The sequence below is a fragment of the Hydra vulgaris genome, chromosome 03 (genome assembly GCF_038396675.1).
Source record: "Hydra vulgaris chromosome 03, alternate assembly HydraT2T_AEP".
Lineage (NCBI taxonomy): Eukaryota > Metazoa > Cnidaria > Hydrozoa > Anthoathecata > Hydridae > Hydra > Hydra vulgaris.
Window position 1 is genome coordinate 28,906,122 of NC_088922.1, and position 16,379 is coordinate 28,922,500.

The window sequence follows — 16,379 nt, forward strand, 5'->3', positions numbered from 1 at the left end:
ACCCACTTTTTATTTTTAATGTCAGTAGACAATCAGAAAAATTAAAATGATCAGAAGTAGATGTATATATTAAAGCAACATTTAATACCGCTGTTCCAGCAGATACTGTAGCAATTACAGTTGTAATATCTGATAAATTACTAAAACTTCAATCAGACGGAGCAAAATTTATTCATTAAAATTTTTTTTTTGAAAATTAATTAAATTTTTTTATATATGTATTAAAAGAATGAAATATACAAAGAAAAGTTTAAAAAATCTATTAGAAGAAAATAACATTTCAAAAACATCTGACAATATCGCTACATTGCTAATGATTGCTATAGATAATGGGTTATTAAATAAAGAATCAATTATGACTGAAGTAAAAGAAGTAAATGATAAAAGACCTGTTGGCAGACCTAGAATACATCCAGTGAAAGAAACAAATGACAAAAAAACAATTTTCAAGCCTAGAATACATTGTGAAAAACAAGAAAAAAAAAAAGAAATAGATCCAAAATATGAAAGATTAAGAACAATTAAGAAAAAATCAGTCACTGTTAAATTAACAAACATAGAAAATGGAGAAATTAAAATATATAAATCATTATATAGTGCTATGCGTGAAACTAAGCATGGATGGAGATATCTTGAATTACGTGATGGAAAAGCTGATAATGGATTTAAGATTGAATTATTAAAATCTGAAAAAATAAATTCTGAAAAAAAAGATGCTTAAAAAGTATTTACATCTGATTTGTAAATATTTTTAATAAATAAAATCTTGTCATATAAAAAATGGAAAATAAAAATGTCACAGAATACAATATAACTATAGGATTATCTAACAATTATTTACCTTTTTCAAATAAAGCAGTTAAAATTGAAAAAGATGGTGAGTTTAAAATAGAAAGAGTTATAAAACCTTCTATTTTAAACTCACCATCTTAAGAGTTATAAAACCTATTTTAAACTCACCATCTTAAGAGTTATTAAACCTATTTTAAACTCACCATCTTAAGAGTTATTAAACCTATTTTAAACTCACCATCTTAAGAGTTATAAAACCTATTTTAAACTCACCATCTTAAGAGTTATTAAACCTATTTTAAACTCACCATCTTAAGAGTTATAAAACCTATTTTAAACTCACCATCTTAAGAGTTATAAAACCTATTTTAAACTCACCATCTTAAGAGTTATAAAACCTATTTTAAACTCACCATCTTAAGAGTTATAAAACCTATTTTAAACTCACCATCTTAAGAGTTATAAAACCTATTTTAAACTCACCATCTTAAGAGTTATAAAACCTATTTTAAACTCACCATCTTAAGAGTTATAAAACCTATTTTAAACTCACCATCTTAAGAGTTATAAAATCTATTTTAAACTCACCATCTTAAGAGTTATTAAATAGAATAGTTATAAAACTATTTTTAATAAATAAAATCTTGTCATATAAAAAATGGAAGATAAAATTCTAAAAGAAATACAAAATATACTTGATGAACCTATTTCAGATATAATATCTTCAGAAATTTTAACTCCTACACCTTTTGTATATAGAACATTGACAATTACAAAAGAGCTGGAAATTGCAAAATATCGAAAAATTAAATTTTATAGAATACGAGGATGGGGATGTATTTAAAAATCAAAATAAATATAAAAAATATAACAAGATTTAAAAAAAAAAAATTATTTAAAGAAAAATGTTGTTAAAAAAAGACATAAGAAATACCCATGAAGATTGCAAAGATTGTTTATTAAATAATGGAGATCATGTTAGGAAAATGAATGTCATAAGATCCCATTTACATGAAATTTACACAGAAGAGGTAAATAAAGTAGCATTAAGCACAGAAGATAAAAGAATTATTTTAGAAGATGGTATACACACATTAGCATATGGACACTACAAACTAAAAGAAAATAATTTATAGGTCAAAGAGCCCAAGTAGTTCAAAGAGCTCAAATAGGTCAAAGAGCCCAAAAATATAAATATATATAAAAATGGAAAATAACAATTATCATAAACCTATCAATGTTGAAGGAATGATTTTATCAAATAAATCACTAACAAATTTTCAATTGATCAAAGCAGCAAAAAAATTAAAAATAAAACATTTTAAAGGTGTTTTTGTAAGAGATGAATTACCTAAAAATACACAAAGAAAAGAATTTGGAGTATTAAATACAGGAGATTCAAATACGCAGGGATTTCATTGGATTTGCTGGTACAAAGACGGAGATAAAAAACTAAGTTTTGACTCCTATGGACTACCACCACCAGTTGAAGTTGTTAGTTATTTAAAAAATCCTGTTTATTATAATAGTGATAGAGTTCAATTTGGAAATACCTCATTCTGTGGACACATGTGTTTATATGTTTTAAAAAAACTAGATGAAGGACATGATTTTCAGAATATTATTAATAATCTATGGTAATTTTTTTATATTGTATATGAAAAGAAAATGGCTGTTGATAAATTCGGACACACTACTGATTCAACTACAAAAAAAGTAATAAATGGATTAACATCAACTCAAGCTAATAATTTGTCTATTAGGAGAGATGGGCTAAATAATGTAATTAGTAGTATTGACATGAATAAAGCCAACTTATTAAATGTAGCAGAACCTACAAACCCAAGTGATGCTGCTACAAGAAATTATGTTGATAAAATAATAACTTTCTTCTAACAGTTTAGAAATAATACCAAATTCAAGTTTAACATACCTTGGAGCAAAACATCAGACTCTTCAACCACATACAGATACTAATGGATCATTAGTATATAGTATAACCTTTAATAATATCTCTGGTATTCTCAGAAAACTATGGTTAGCACTTCAAGGAACTGCATCAAGTGGTGGAACTGTACCAGCTAACATATTTATTTAAATATATGCAGATAATAGATTCTGTATAGGAGATTATTCTCATATTAAAGATGCCACTGGAATAGATACTATAGGTTTAGCCAGTGATTTTTTGTTTTCTCCACTTGGTGGATCATTTTATTGTAACTCTTTAGAATGTTGTAATATGTTTAATGCTACTTCAATGGAAGGATACTTTACATTTGATTTACCATTTAATAACAATCTAGCAATTGAACTTTACAATAATACTGGTAATCAAGTTCTATATTGGATACAACCTTTTGTTTCAAGAAATCCATTATTACCACCATACATTTCATCTCTCAAATTATACTCAGCAATATTTAGATATACGAACACAATTTATGGTAATGAATATATATTAATGAAAACTACAGGAAATGGGAATGGTGTTTATTTAAAATATATTAGAATGCATGTTGTTGGCAAATCTGGAGATTGGTGGGAATTAAGAGTATGTATATATGATGCATTAAATTCTCCTGTTCATTCTAATAATATGATATCCCCTAGGACGTCGTATCACTATAGTAATTATACAGTATTTCCTGGATTTGATGTTATTAGTGCATGTATATTCATGTATATCATCTGGATTAGAAGATTTTTATCTTTATTCATGGAACAGTGCTAATACTACATCATTTAGTAATACAGAATCTGGACTACTGTTTCAATCAAAAGCAACAATTGATTCTACAACTATCTCATTTTACAGAAATTTTAACCAATCCGATTCTATGCCTAGTGTTTGTAGTGGAAGAAGATTAGTAGTTACATTAAATTCTGGAGATGCACAAATTGGAGGAGTTAAAAGACCTGGAAGTTTTGCTGCTATAATATGTGTACTTTACTATTATGCGTAGCTATCTAACATTTACGCATTGATTTCAGTTATGAAATCAATTAGCTTTAGCTTAATTTAAAAAAATTGATTTATAATTACAAAATTACAAAATTTTTTTTAGCTCAGAGTTTATAGTTATGATGACCATAATATATTAATATATTATGGTTGTTATGCTACCATTATTTTATATATATATTACTTTCTTTTAGCTCAGAAATTATGGATAGGTTTATGGTTGAAATAAGTTAAGAAATTATGGTTACGGATAATGGTTGAAATATGATATGAGATTATGGATAGAGTTATGGTTGAAATGCCTTATGAGATTATGGATAGTATAATGGTTGAAATGAGTTAAGAAATTATGGTTAGGGATATGGTTGAAAAAAAATGAGCTGGAATGCCCCTTTTATACTACTTTAAAAATTAAGTAAAATCTTCTTAGTACATCATCAGTAAAGTCATAGTCACTCATATAGAGAAAAATAACAGCTTCTCCAGTAGTAAGCCATCTGCTATGTGAAAGATTGCCACACTTAGCCTTTTTAGGATTTGGGTCCATCTTGCCTGTAGTCAAACATGTAATCAGTTTAAAGCAGAGAGATGAATCTCTGTTTAGTTTATAGCAGAGAGATGAATCTGTTGACATTGAACTTAGAATTTTTTCAGGGATCTGGATTAATGGTTCCAACTGCACAATAGGTTCAAATGTATCAAGAGTTTCCATGCTGTTCATATTTGTCCAGTGAAACTAACATTTGAATTGGTGGGTCCATCCAAAGTGGCAATAATGTGCCTCAAAGGAAGCTCATTGCAATGAAGCATACAAATATAGACCAGAAAAACTTTCTACCCAACAATTGTTCAAGATTTTTCAACAAACCTCCATCTTTCCCTGAACCAGCTGCAACATTTTTTGAATCTCCTCCTATTACTTCTAGAGTTTTATGTACTCCCTGAGGAACCATCCAATAAAATAGTCCAATAGCTGCTTGTTTAGCAGACTTATTGGGAGGTATTACCTTCATGGGTGTAAAATGTGTAATATAGTGACTGTCAGGTTCGAAGTAACACTGTATTCTTCTTTCACAACCCTATGATGAAATTGTTTTGTGACAGGGTTATGCTTTAAAAATCTGGTAAAATCTTTTCTGCCATCAGCATATATACCTTTGATAGGTTGTACTTGAATTAAAAAAGTGTTAAAAAGTTACCCAGAATAAGGTCTTGAAGAAAAGCTGAAACTACTGCTGATGTTGCAGCTGGTGAAATATAAAATCTCAAAGAAACACTTTTACTAATAGATATAAAATTTAGTTTTCAGTTATCAGTTGAAGCAGGCTCATTGTCCATTTCTATTCTAATTGAATTATCATTACTTATGAAAAACTCAACAAGATCTTTATTCTTTGAAGTTTTTTCCTCTTCTTTTTTTCTAATTTATTTTCTAAACTTGACTTTCTTTTCAGCTTCCTCTTTTCTAAAGTATATATCTTTTTTATTATCACAGGAAACCTGAAAAGAGCATTCGATCTTGTCCATTGTTAAGTAATCAAGTCTACTAATTGTACACTAAGTTCTCATACAGAAATCAGCCTCCTTAAAAATAAAACAAATAATAAAAGGTTTGCTTATTGAATACAACAAAATATAAACAATATTTCTGCAATCTTTAAATGTAATTTTTCATTACATTCTTGTCAATATCTTTTTCAATGAGCAAACATTCTTGTGTTAAAAGACCTTTCCTCAGGATATCTTTAATAGTAGGCACTCCTGAAGGATTAAGATCATTACTTCCACCCAAATACAGTGAAAACTTTGATTCTTTTTTTATTCAAATTGAATCTAGTAATTTTAGAAGCACTCATTCTTCCTGTTAATATTAAATAAATATTAGCAGTTAACAAAACTAGAAATACAGAAAGCAAAGTACTTTAGTAGTGCATATTCATGTATGAGGTACATGAATGTAGTTTACGAGCTATGAGGTACGGAAGTAATTTATTTTCAGTTTTATTGATTGCTTGTATGAATAAGTGATAACATATGTTTAAATACAAAAATATTTCAGAATGTGATATATTGTATTCTTTCCAGAGTACATACAGAAGAGTACATTAGTACAGAAGTGTGTATTATGTACATTGTACGCAAGTTACACATTTGTACTAAATTATTAAACATAGACGATAATGTACACTTTTGTTCAATGCAATAAACATAGAAAATAACTATTTAAAAATAACCTACAACTTTTTAGAATTTTTCAATTCTACATACACAGGGCCTACGAGGAGGAGTTAAGGGTGGGTGGAGCATAATTATCAACTACTAAAAAAAGGTCCTCCATATCTAAAAACTTTATTAAAAAAAAAGTCATTTATAGAAAAAGTGTGAGTGTGTAGGACAAGGAAAATTTTTTTTTTTGAATTTCCATTTATTATATATATTGGCACTACAATATTGATGCTAGAAGTTATATATATATATATATATAATATATATATATATATATATATATATATATATATATATATATATATATATATATATATATATATACATATATATATATATATTAGGGTGGAGCGATTTTCATAGCAAAAAAAAAAAGAGTTTAAAAACCAATATTATTGAGACACGAATCAATGTCTATTAATTATAAGATAAAAGTAAAAAAATATTTTTTGATTTTAATGAGATCTTGAGGGTCCTCTTTGGAATTTAAATTCTTGACAGGTCCTAATATTTTTGAATTTTTTTTTTCTAAACCATATCAACCTTGGACTCAAAAAAAGCAGAAAAAAATGCTTGTTTCATAAATAATAATTTTATTAAAAAATTTTTTTAGTGAAAAAAATACTTGCAAAAATATACCTTAAAACCCCCCATTTTGTTGAGGACGGGGGTTTTTAATGAAAAAAACAACTCTACTTTTTTAGTTTTAATTTTTTAATAAAAACAAATATTATTTTCAAAATCAGCATATTATTTTGCTTCTTTTAAGTATCAAGTTGATATAGTTTAGAAAAAAAAAATTTAAACAATATTAGGACCCATCAAAAATTAAGAATCCAAAGAGGAACCTCAAGAACTCATCTAAACTAAAAAAAAAAAGATTAAGGTTCTTTTTTCACCAAAAGATATTGATTTGCTGCTCAGGCATATCAAATTTCAAAAATTTTCAAAATCCCCCCACCCTAATATATATATATATATAAATATACCTCAGTGGAAAAACCGGCGTTGTCACATTTAAAAAGTATTGAGAAAGTATTTGTTGATCATTAATAAATGTCTTTATTTAAAGCAAAGAAAAAAAAAATTTTGTATAAAAATTACAAAATGTTTTGTTTTGAATAAATTTTAAATAAAATAATTATAATATAAATTTGTTTAAATTGCTTAGTTTGATTTGCTTTAAAAAAAGACTTTTATTAATGATCAATAAATACTTTCTCAATACTTTTTAAATGTGACAACGCCGGTTTTTCCACTGAGGTCTTCATATATATATATATATATATATATATATATATATATATATATATATATATATATATATATATATATATATATATATATATATATATATATATATATATATATATATATATATATATATATATATATATATATGTATGTATATATATATATATATATATATATATATATATATATATATATATATGTATATATATATATATATATATATATATATATATATATATGTATATATATATATATATATATATATATATATATATATATATATATATATATATATATATTTATCAACATCTTCGCTTCTAACAAGACTGCAAGCAACCACTATTAAGGTTGAAAGTTACAGGAAGAGAAAAGATGAAGTTTATAGAGCAAGTTAACAATTGACTTAAAATATTGTAAAAAAATATGAATCAAAGAAGCGAGGTGAAGAAAGCAAATTCCAGAAAACTGATGTTCGAAGAAAAAACTAGACAAATAAGAGTTTTTAGAGTATTTAGGAATAGTCACAGAAAAAGAATAGTCACAGAAACTTAATTGATTGACGAGTAACACGAGAATGTTAGTAGATGGCACAAGTAGAGCATTATAGTATTTTATAGAGCATTATAGTATTTTATTTTATAGAATTTTAGTAGATGGCAGAGTAGAGCATTATAGTATTTGTAGAAAAGAGAAAGAAAAGCAACAATATGACGATGTGGTAATGGTTAGAGGTAGGCTGCAGGAGCAGGTCCAACTATGTTTACAATGCGTTTTTGCACCATGTCTAAAAGAGAAAGGGCATCATTAAAAGATCCGCCCCAGATATGGCAACAGTATTCCATACAAGGATGGATTTGAGATTTATAGAGATAAAGAATAGAATCCGGAGTGAGAAAGTGTTGAGCATGATAAAGAGATGCAATCTTGACAGATGCTAATTTTGCAACTGATTTGATATATGGTTTCCAAGAAAGATCGGAAGTAAGAGTTAGTCCTAGAAGATGAAGGGTAGATGACTCGTTGAGTACATCACCATTCATAAATATAGAAAGATCTAAATTAACAATTAGCTGAAAAAACTTTGGTTTTATCTGAAATAAAGTTCACCAGCCACTGTGAGCCCCAAGCTGTAGCAAAAGTGAGATCCATTTCAAGCTCAAATGCCCCCTCCAAGCCATCAGAGAGTGTTGGCTTCTTATCATGACAAGAATAAATGATAGTATCATTAGCAAACAATGCCACCTTAGATGTCAGAGTATCTGGAAGATTGTTAACATAAATTAACAAGAATATAGAGCCAAGGATAGAACCTTGAGGAACTCCTGAAGTTACAGGATATGAAAAAGAGTGCTGTCGAGGACAACTTTTATACTACAATTGAAAATGAAGGATTCAATAATCTTAAAGAATTTGCTGATACACCGTAAGGTAGGAACTTATGGAGAAGGCCAGCATGCCAAACTTTATCAAAAGCTTTAGAAATGTCAAGAATGATAACCGTAACCTCTCCACCTCTATCTAATGTACAATAAAACCTATTGGCTATTACTGTTAGCAAATCAGTTGTAGAACAAGAAGATTGAAATCCATATTGATGATCAGAAAATGTTATTAGATTCAAGATGAGAGATTAAGTGTTTGTTAATTAAAGATTCAAAAACCTAGCTTATGATAGGAAGAAGACTAATGGGACAGTAGTTGGACGAATCAGATCGCTCTCCAGAGTTTTTGAAAATATTGCTAGAAATCATTATAAAAAACCTTTTTATAATGATTTCTAGCAATAGGAAAGAGACGACTGTTTTCTGGAGAATTGTTTTGCTGATAGATATGGAAGTAATGGTTTCGATCGGAAATTGCAGCAGCACAATGTGAGATAAACCAAGGAGAAGAGTGAGGCTTGACTTGGAATTGTTGAGAGGGAATAAAAGATTCCATGCCAGCATGAATCCAAGAAGTTATATAAGAAACACATTTATTAGCAGGAAGATGAAAGTTTTCTACCCAAGAACGATCATGAAGAAAGTCACGAAAAGAGTCCCAGTCAGCTTTAAGGTTGTTGTAAGTGGTACAATGATAGGGGGATTCTGATGATGAGGAAAAATGAGATAATAGTTTTAAAAGAGATCGACTCATGATCAGAAGTATCTAAGGGTGAATGTGGAGAAACTGAGCACTGATTAGGATCAGAAACAAGACATAAGTCGAGTAGAGAAGGTAAATGATTAGAGTTGTCTGGAAATTGAGTTGGAAAATTGACTATTTGAGGTAGAGATTGAGAAAGGCAAAAGTTGCGGGTCTTAATGCCTGCAGAACAGAACTTAACTGATTATATTAAAATATTCCACACCAAGTTGCGTTGTAGCTTTCATAACAAAGTTGAATGTTAAGCAAGCATAACATTCAATTGAAACAAAGTATATATACTTTGCTTTATTTTTATGCAAATTATTAACACTTTTAGTCATTTCAAAGTAATAAAAATACATTTTTAACTCTAAAACTTAAAGCTTTTAGCTTTAAGTTTTAGAGTTAAAATCTTTAAGTTGTTTTGTGCTTTGTCTTAAATTTATATATTTGATTTAAGAAAATTGTATGGATCTATTATGGATCTTAAAACTTACAACTCTGGTGAGGAAAATGCCCCTGAAGTGTCAAATGTTTTCAAATGTACATATATATTTTTCGCACATGTGAATTACTTTGTCTTTAGATTTTTTGTTTGCTTTTCTAGAGGTGATGCTACATGGCTTTGGTTTGATTGCCCATGCGTCTAAATTTGACCTTCAATTACAACTTTTTTAAATGTATTGACACAATTCTCTAACTTTTTGTTCATGTTAAGGAAAGTTGGACCATTAATAAAAATTGTTTAATAATCGCTCGATGTTTAGTATTTTATATTTTACACGAGAGTAATAAAAATAATCATTTACACTAGAGTAATAAAATAAAATACCAGGGTAACACCGGCTTACTGAAAAACTGGCAGAGTAGAATAAATGGGTTGACTGGTTGGGTTTATTTTTGTAAAACATGCTGCAAAAATTGAAAAGTGCATGCTTTTTATTATTACTGAATACTAAAGCAACTTTCTCGTATAGCAAAGTTTGCTATAGGAGAAAGTTTAAACATACTGAAACAATGCAAAGCAAAGGTTGGAAATACTGAAGTAATGTGTGTAGTTTGCTATAGAAGAAAGGTTGAGCATTGCTTTTTTTTTGAAAATGTATATATTTGTTGAAAATATAATTTTAAAAACATACATTTATTTGTTGCTATATATAAAGTATACATATTTGTTACTTGTTGAAAAAAAAAGTTAAAAACTGTAATTATTATATCAAGTTTCTTTTTCTTTAATATTTTCATATTTTGTAAATGTCTTAAGTTTATTACTAGAAAGTCTTTTTGAGACTTTTTACATTTTGATACTAAATAAGTAAAATCACCACTTGATTTAAAAGTTATAAGAAGGACTCCCAAGACTGCAAATAACCACTATTTAAGTTAAGAGTTAACAAAAAGTAAAGAAGAGAGAGGAGAACAAAAACAATTAACTGAAGGTTTAAAAAAATTTAAAATGCCAAGGAAACTTGACAGAAAAGCATTCCGAATTTTCATGAAAAAAAGTAATAAATAAAATTTTTTGAGCTTTTTACAGTAAAATGATGTGACTTTAATAAATGATGAGTCAGACGATATTGAGTTTAGGTTGATGGAACAAGAGGTAATAGCTTGCTTTGTCTATGGACTATATATTTATAGATAAGCAAAAGAAATATGATCATACATCAATATTGAGAGAGAGACTCAAACATGACAGTTAAAGCAGGTCCAACTAAATTTACAATGAATTTTTTATCTTGTCAATAAGAAAAAGGGCATCATTTGAAGAACTAAACCAAATTTGATAACAATATTTCATATCAAAACAAATAACAAATTTATTGAGGAATAAAAATAAAATGCAAACAATTATACAAAAAAACAAAAATTAGTGTTAAAAATTTAGCACACTAACCTAATAATAAGTTTTGGGTCAGCATTTTTGTGCGCTCACAGTAAATTATAAATGGAGGCGTTTTTTTCATGACTATAGTTGTATCATCAGTTAGTATCAGCCACCTTAGAGATAATCAGGAGAATCATTAATATAAAAAGCAACACGGGACCAAGGATGAAAATTTATAATAACCCATAAGTTACTGGAAATGAAAAAGGAAATTGACCATTAAGGACAACTTTATTAAATGTCAAGAGTAGCCCTTCCTTCTCTGCTTCTTTCTAATGTATGATAAAATCTTTCTATAATAATGGATGTCAGCAGTAAAATGAGAGAATTTGACTCAAGATAAAATATTAGAAATCGGTTAACTAATTAACCTTACTAATAATAGATTATTTAGTTAAAGCGGGTCAGAGTGATCAACAGAATTTTTCAGCAAATGTTGTTTTCTAGCAGACAGAAAATAAGAAAATAAGATCAGTTGAGCACTAAATACTTTAGAGAGTTTCGAAGAGTGTTCTGAAGAACACTTTTGTAAGTCTATGACAAGAATATTGTCTGGACTGCAAGCGATAGAAGAGTTTAATTGAGAAATGACTTTAACCTTGGAAGCCGAAGTGATTTAAATGTCTAACAATGGGTTAACCTGTTTAATTGGAATTGCAGGAAGAGTATGGCCATTACATTCAAGAGTAGAATCAGAGAAAAGGTTTTTTTCAAATAATTCTGCCTTATCCTTGGGAGATGTAATAAGATCAGATCTATGTATGAAAGATGAAATGTTAGACTTTCTTTTGTTAATAACACTGTTAAAGATTTTTTAAAAGTCTCAAAAACTGATTTTTTAAGATAAAACTGTTTAGTAAACAAAAAACCTTAGCATTATCACATCTCTTGTTATGATAGATGATGATAATGAAAATAATTACCATGTAAACCATGACTTAATGAAGAACAAGGAACAACTGAGCACAAACTAGGTCAGAAGCACAAATTACGAAGTAAAGGTTAACAATCTGAGTAAAAGAATAAAACAAAAAATTTTGAGCCTCAACAATGCACATCAAGAATACTACAAATAAGGACAACATCTATGTGCAACATAGGATTGCTAATTGATATTTTACAGCTCTTAATGGAATCAGTTTCTCTGAGGTCTTCCACAAAGTTTAGAAAGCCTTACTTACACAACCTCAGAACCATTAAACTTAGTTTTAGCATAGCAGTAAGAGTTGCATAGTCAAATTCTTTTTATCAAAAAAATAAACATAAATGATTGTGATTCAAAAAAGTTTACAAAAATTGTGTTAATCTTACATAAAAGCAATTCATCATTACTTATTAACATTTCAGTTTTTTCAAAATGTTTTTAAGAATCTTTAAAAACTTGTTTTGTCTTTTGATGCCAAGTTTACTGACTGTTTCTTATTTTTATTAATTGTCATAAATATTTTGTTTTCTTGTTCTTGATCGCTTGTCTGTAATATAAATGCTCTTTAAATTATTTTAGATTATATAAATGTGCATATGTTTTTATATGAAAATCAGTTGTGGTTTTAATATAAAAGTGACTCTTCAGAGTTTTAACAAGTTTATTTAGTTTTTGTGATTCTAAATGTTTTAACCATAAAAATTTTTGACTCTTGATTCTAATGGTCATACTTTTCCTGCCATTCCAGTTAAACAGGTTAACTCATTGTTAGACATCCAAATCACTTCAGCTTTCAATGCTAAAGTAAATTCTTAATTTTAATCTTGTACGGTTTGTGGTTCAGACAACATTTCCATCATAGTCTATTCTATGATTAGTCTTCACTCTAGTATTAGTTTCTTCATATAAAAGATTTATGAATAAATCTTTTATATGAAGAAACTAATTCTTTCTAACCGCAATACTAAATTCATTCTTGAAAGCTTTTTTTACTAAAAAATAAGCCTACACTTATTTTCCAGTAACTTTAGTAGTATTGCAAGGTTCTATTTTTGCTCCTGTATTCTTATCTACAATAATAATCTTCCTTATAACCTTACACTAAAGTGGTTCTATTTGCTGACAACTTAACTTTATACTCTTGTCTTGACAAAAAGTAAATTAACTTTTTGTCTTGACAAAAACTTTATGATTACTTAGAACAAGCAGCCTTCAACAACCAGATCTTTAATCGGTTCTTTCTTTTGTAACAGCTTGGGACAAACAGTGGCTTGTGGATTTTAACTGCAAAAAAAATCATTATTTACTGCAAACATTTATCGCAATATTGTTACATTTCTATATTGACTACTAATAACACTTTCACTCTCAGACAAGGTCCAAAAGCACATTTTTAATGTAGTTGAATCTGCTTTATCTGCCGAGCTTGAGTCACTCTCCCACTATTGTAAGGTTGCATTTTTTTCTACAAATACTACTATGGTCAATGTTCAAACGACCTATCATTTCTATAATGATAAATTAAAACTCATTCTTGCTTGGATTTTTATTCAACAAGTTGCATCCTTTTACTGTATCTGCCCCTCCATGTTATAAATTAAAGATGGGTTAGAGTTTTGAAATTTTGTTGATGTGCAAGGAAATAAATCTAGTTTATTTTCTTGCACATCAACAAAATCTCAAAACTTTAACCCAACTTCATGTTTTCCAGACTCATGGAACCTACAAGTTTTTTATTTTCAGTTAACTGTTTCTTTGTTCATTAACCCTATCTTTTGTTTCCAAGTAACTAATAACTTAATAGTGTGTTGCTTGCAATTTTGTCAGAAGTGAAATAGTTAATAAAAATGTAGTTATGTACCAGTATTTAATAAATAGTGAATGTGTTATAAATTTTTTCTCATTTTAAGCTGGACCTAGAGCCGGTACCCCAGTCACTTACTACCGGCTGGTGGTCTTTATAATCGTAACTTGTAATGCTTGCCAAAATTACCTCTAAATCTCTGTGTGAGAATTGATTAAAGTTCACTATTTCCTAACCTCATCAGTATAGTTTTAAATAACCCAATTAGTATAAAAAAAAGCTTAACAAAGTTTTTGCTTTCTTCTAACAAACTATGCAAACACTTGGCTTAACTCCATGTAAATGTGTTTTTAGTAAAATAGTAAATTTTTTTAAAATTATTTTAGGCTATACAGGAGTTTACTACTATATGCAAAGAAAAAGATATCGATGCTATTAAATCCATATTGATAACATGGCCACGAATATTTAATAAACTTTCTCTAGTAAGTTGCTTTTTCAGTGAATTTTGTTTAAAGTAAATTTTACTAACATTTTACAATATCATGCTACACAAATATATTGCATAATTACACAAATATATTGCATAATTTATACATACATAATTCTAAAATAAGCTATTTTTCTTTAAACCATCTTTAACAGTAGAATAAAAGTAAATTAAATTTTTAGTATTATTACAATATTTTTTTAATAAGGGAAGGCAAATTTTTTTTAATTGGGAACAAACTTATATGAGGCTGTAAATGCAAACTGAGATGAAATTGCACAACTTGTGAATTTGCACCATCATGGCATAGCCTAACAAATTTTTGTGTGAAATCCTCCAAACTAGATGTATGTATAATTTCATGTGAGTGTTTCTACAATTTCATCTACTTTCATTTTTTTTGTAAAAATTGTTTTTTTAATTTTGTTTGTTTTTTTAGGACTTTGACCATCGCGTCAGAGAAGCAACTTTACATGCTCACTATGAAATTTCAGTAAAGGCTGGTCGAAATCTTGGTCCTTATTTGAAAATTCTTTTACCATGTTGGCTAATTGCAATGTTTGATCCTTTTGTTCCTTGTGCTTTAATAGCACAAAAATCATTCAATGAAATTTTTCTCAATGGAAAAAGGGCAGATGTTTTAAAATTTTGTGAAAAAGAGCTTATTCAGGTTTTTATTTGCACTTTTAACTGGTTGACTAATTGTAAACCTTTATTTTCTGTATTAATTTTAGTTGTATTAGTAAAGCATTAGTGGATAATTACTTGAACAATGAACTGAATCAATTACTAGTGCTGAACAATGAACTGAGTTAATGAGCCTCCTTAATATGCTAGTAATTAAAAACCTATGTTTTTAATTACTAGCATATTAAGGAGGCTCATTAACTCATTGAACAAACTTATGATTATTTTATAAATTTAATTTTTATAAAAACACTTGTCTTTTTTTTGTTCCTAATTTCAAAATTGTTATGCATATGATATACTTATAAAATATAGTTATAAATTATAAAAAATACTTAAAAAAAAAACAAATATTACATTTATAAAAAAAGCACATATTTTATAAATATACTTTACAACAATATAAAAGATGTACTTTTTTATACATTGGGGTTATCTTTTTCAGACAAAGGTTGCTATATATATATAACACACAGGTAAAGCAATGATTTACAATTTCTACAATCTATCTTAAGAATTTCAGTAAAGTACTACATTCTTTCATAGAAGCTAAGTTTTCTCCAACTTCAATATAAATTTTTCTATTATGTTCAAAAAATAGAACCAACCAAAAAAAAGTAAGAAATAAAAGTTTTATTCTGTCTTTGGTAATTCTGTTCTAATAATTCTGGGTGTGGTACATTTGGTAAGTTTCTGCTCAAAAACTTTACTTAAGAAATAATTTGAATGGACAAAGTTATTAATAAACTGGTATTGGTTGGCACATTTTTATTTGGTAAATTTTTATTATAACAAACAAAATGATTTCTAAAAAAGTAACTTTAGCTAATTAAATTGTGTATTTTTTTTTTTTTTTTACAGTGTGACTTTTTTATTATTAGACTGTTACCAATAATCTTTTGAAAGAAACATCAGAAACTTTAAGTGATCCAAAGTAAGTAATCTTTTCTTTTACTCTCAAAAAATTAAAAAATGAAAATGAATACTCCATAAATACCTATAATAAAGTTCATTTAAATCACAGTATAATATTCTACTATAGGATTTAAATTTAGAATTAATATTATACTATAGGATTTCACTGTGGCATTGCCTGAATCCAGAAATTTTACAGTATTTGATAACCTTTAGAACTGAAAATTTAATTTTAATAATTTAATTTTAGCGTGAATCTGTAGTGGTTTCCTCGTAAAGTATTTGTAAATTTTAAAATATTTACAA

General features: G+C 27.6%; 1 protein-coding gene across 2 annotated transcripts in view; it reads left to right on the forward strand.

Moving 5' to 3' along the window:
* Nucleotides 1–16,379, forward strand: part of LOC100211926 (E3 ubiquitin-protein ligase listerin) — a 181,666-nt gene that overhangs the window by 21,887 nt on the left and 143,400 nt on the right. For both annotated transcript variants that reach the window (XM_065792890.1, XM_065792891.1), the window contains exons 4-6: nucleotides 14,368–14,466; nucleotides 14,911–15,141; nucleotides 16,040–16,092. In XM_065792890.1, the coding sequence (XP_065648962.1) occupies nucleotides 14,368–14,466; nucleotides 14,911–15,141; nucleotides 16,040–16,092 (383 nt within the window). The remainder of the gene's footprint in view (nucleotides 1–14,367; nucleotides 14,467–14,910; nucleotides 15,142–16,039; nucleotides 16,093–16,379) is intronic.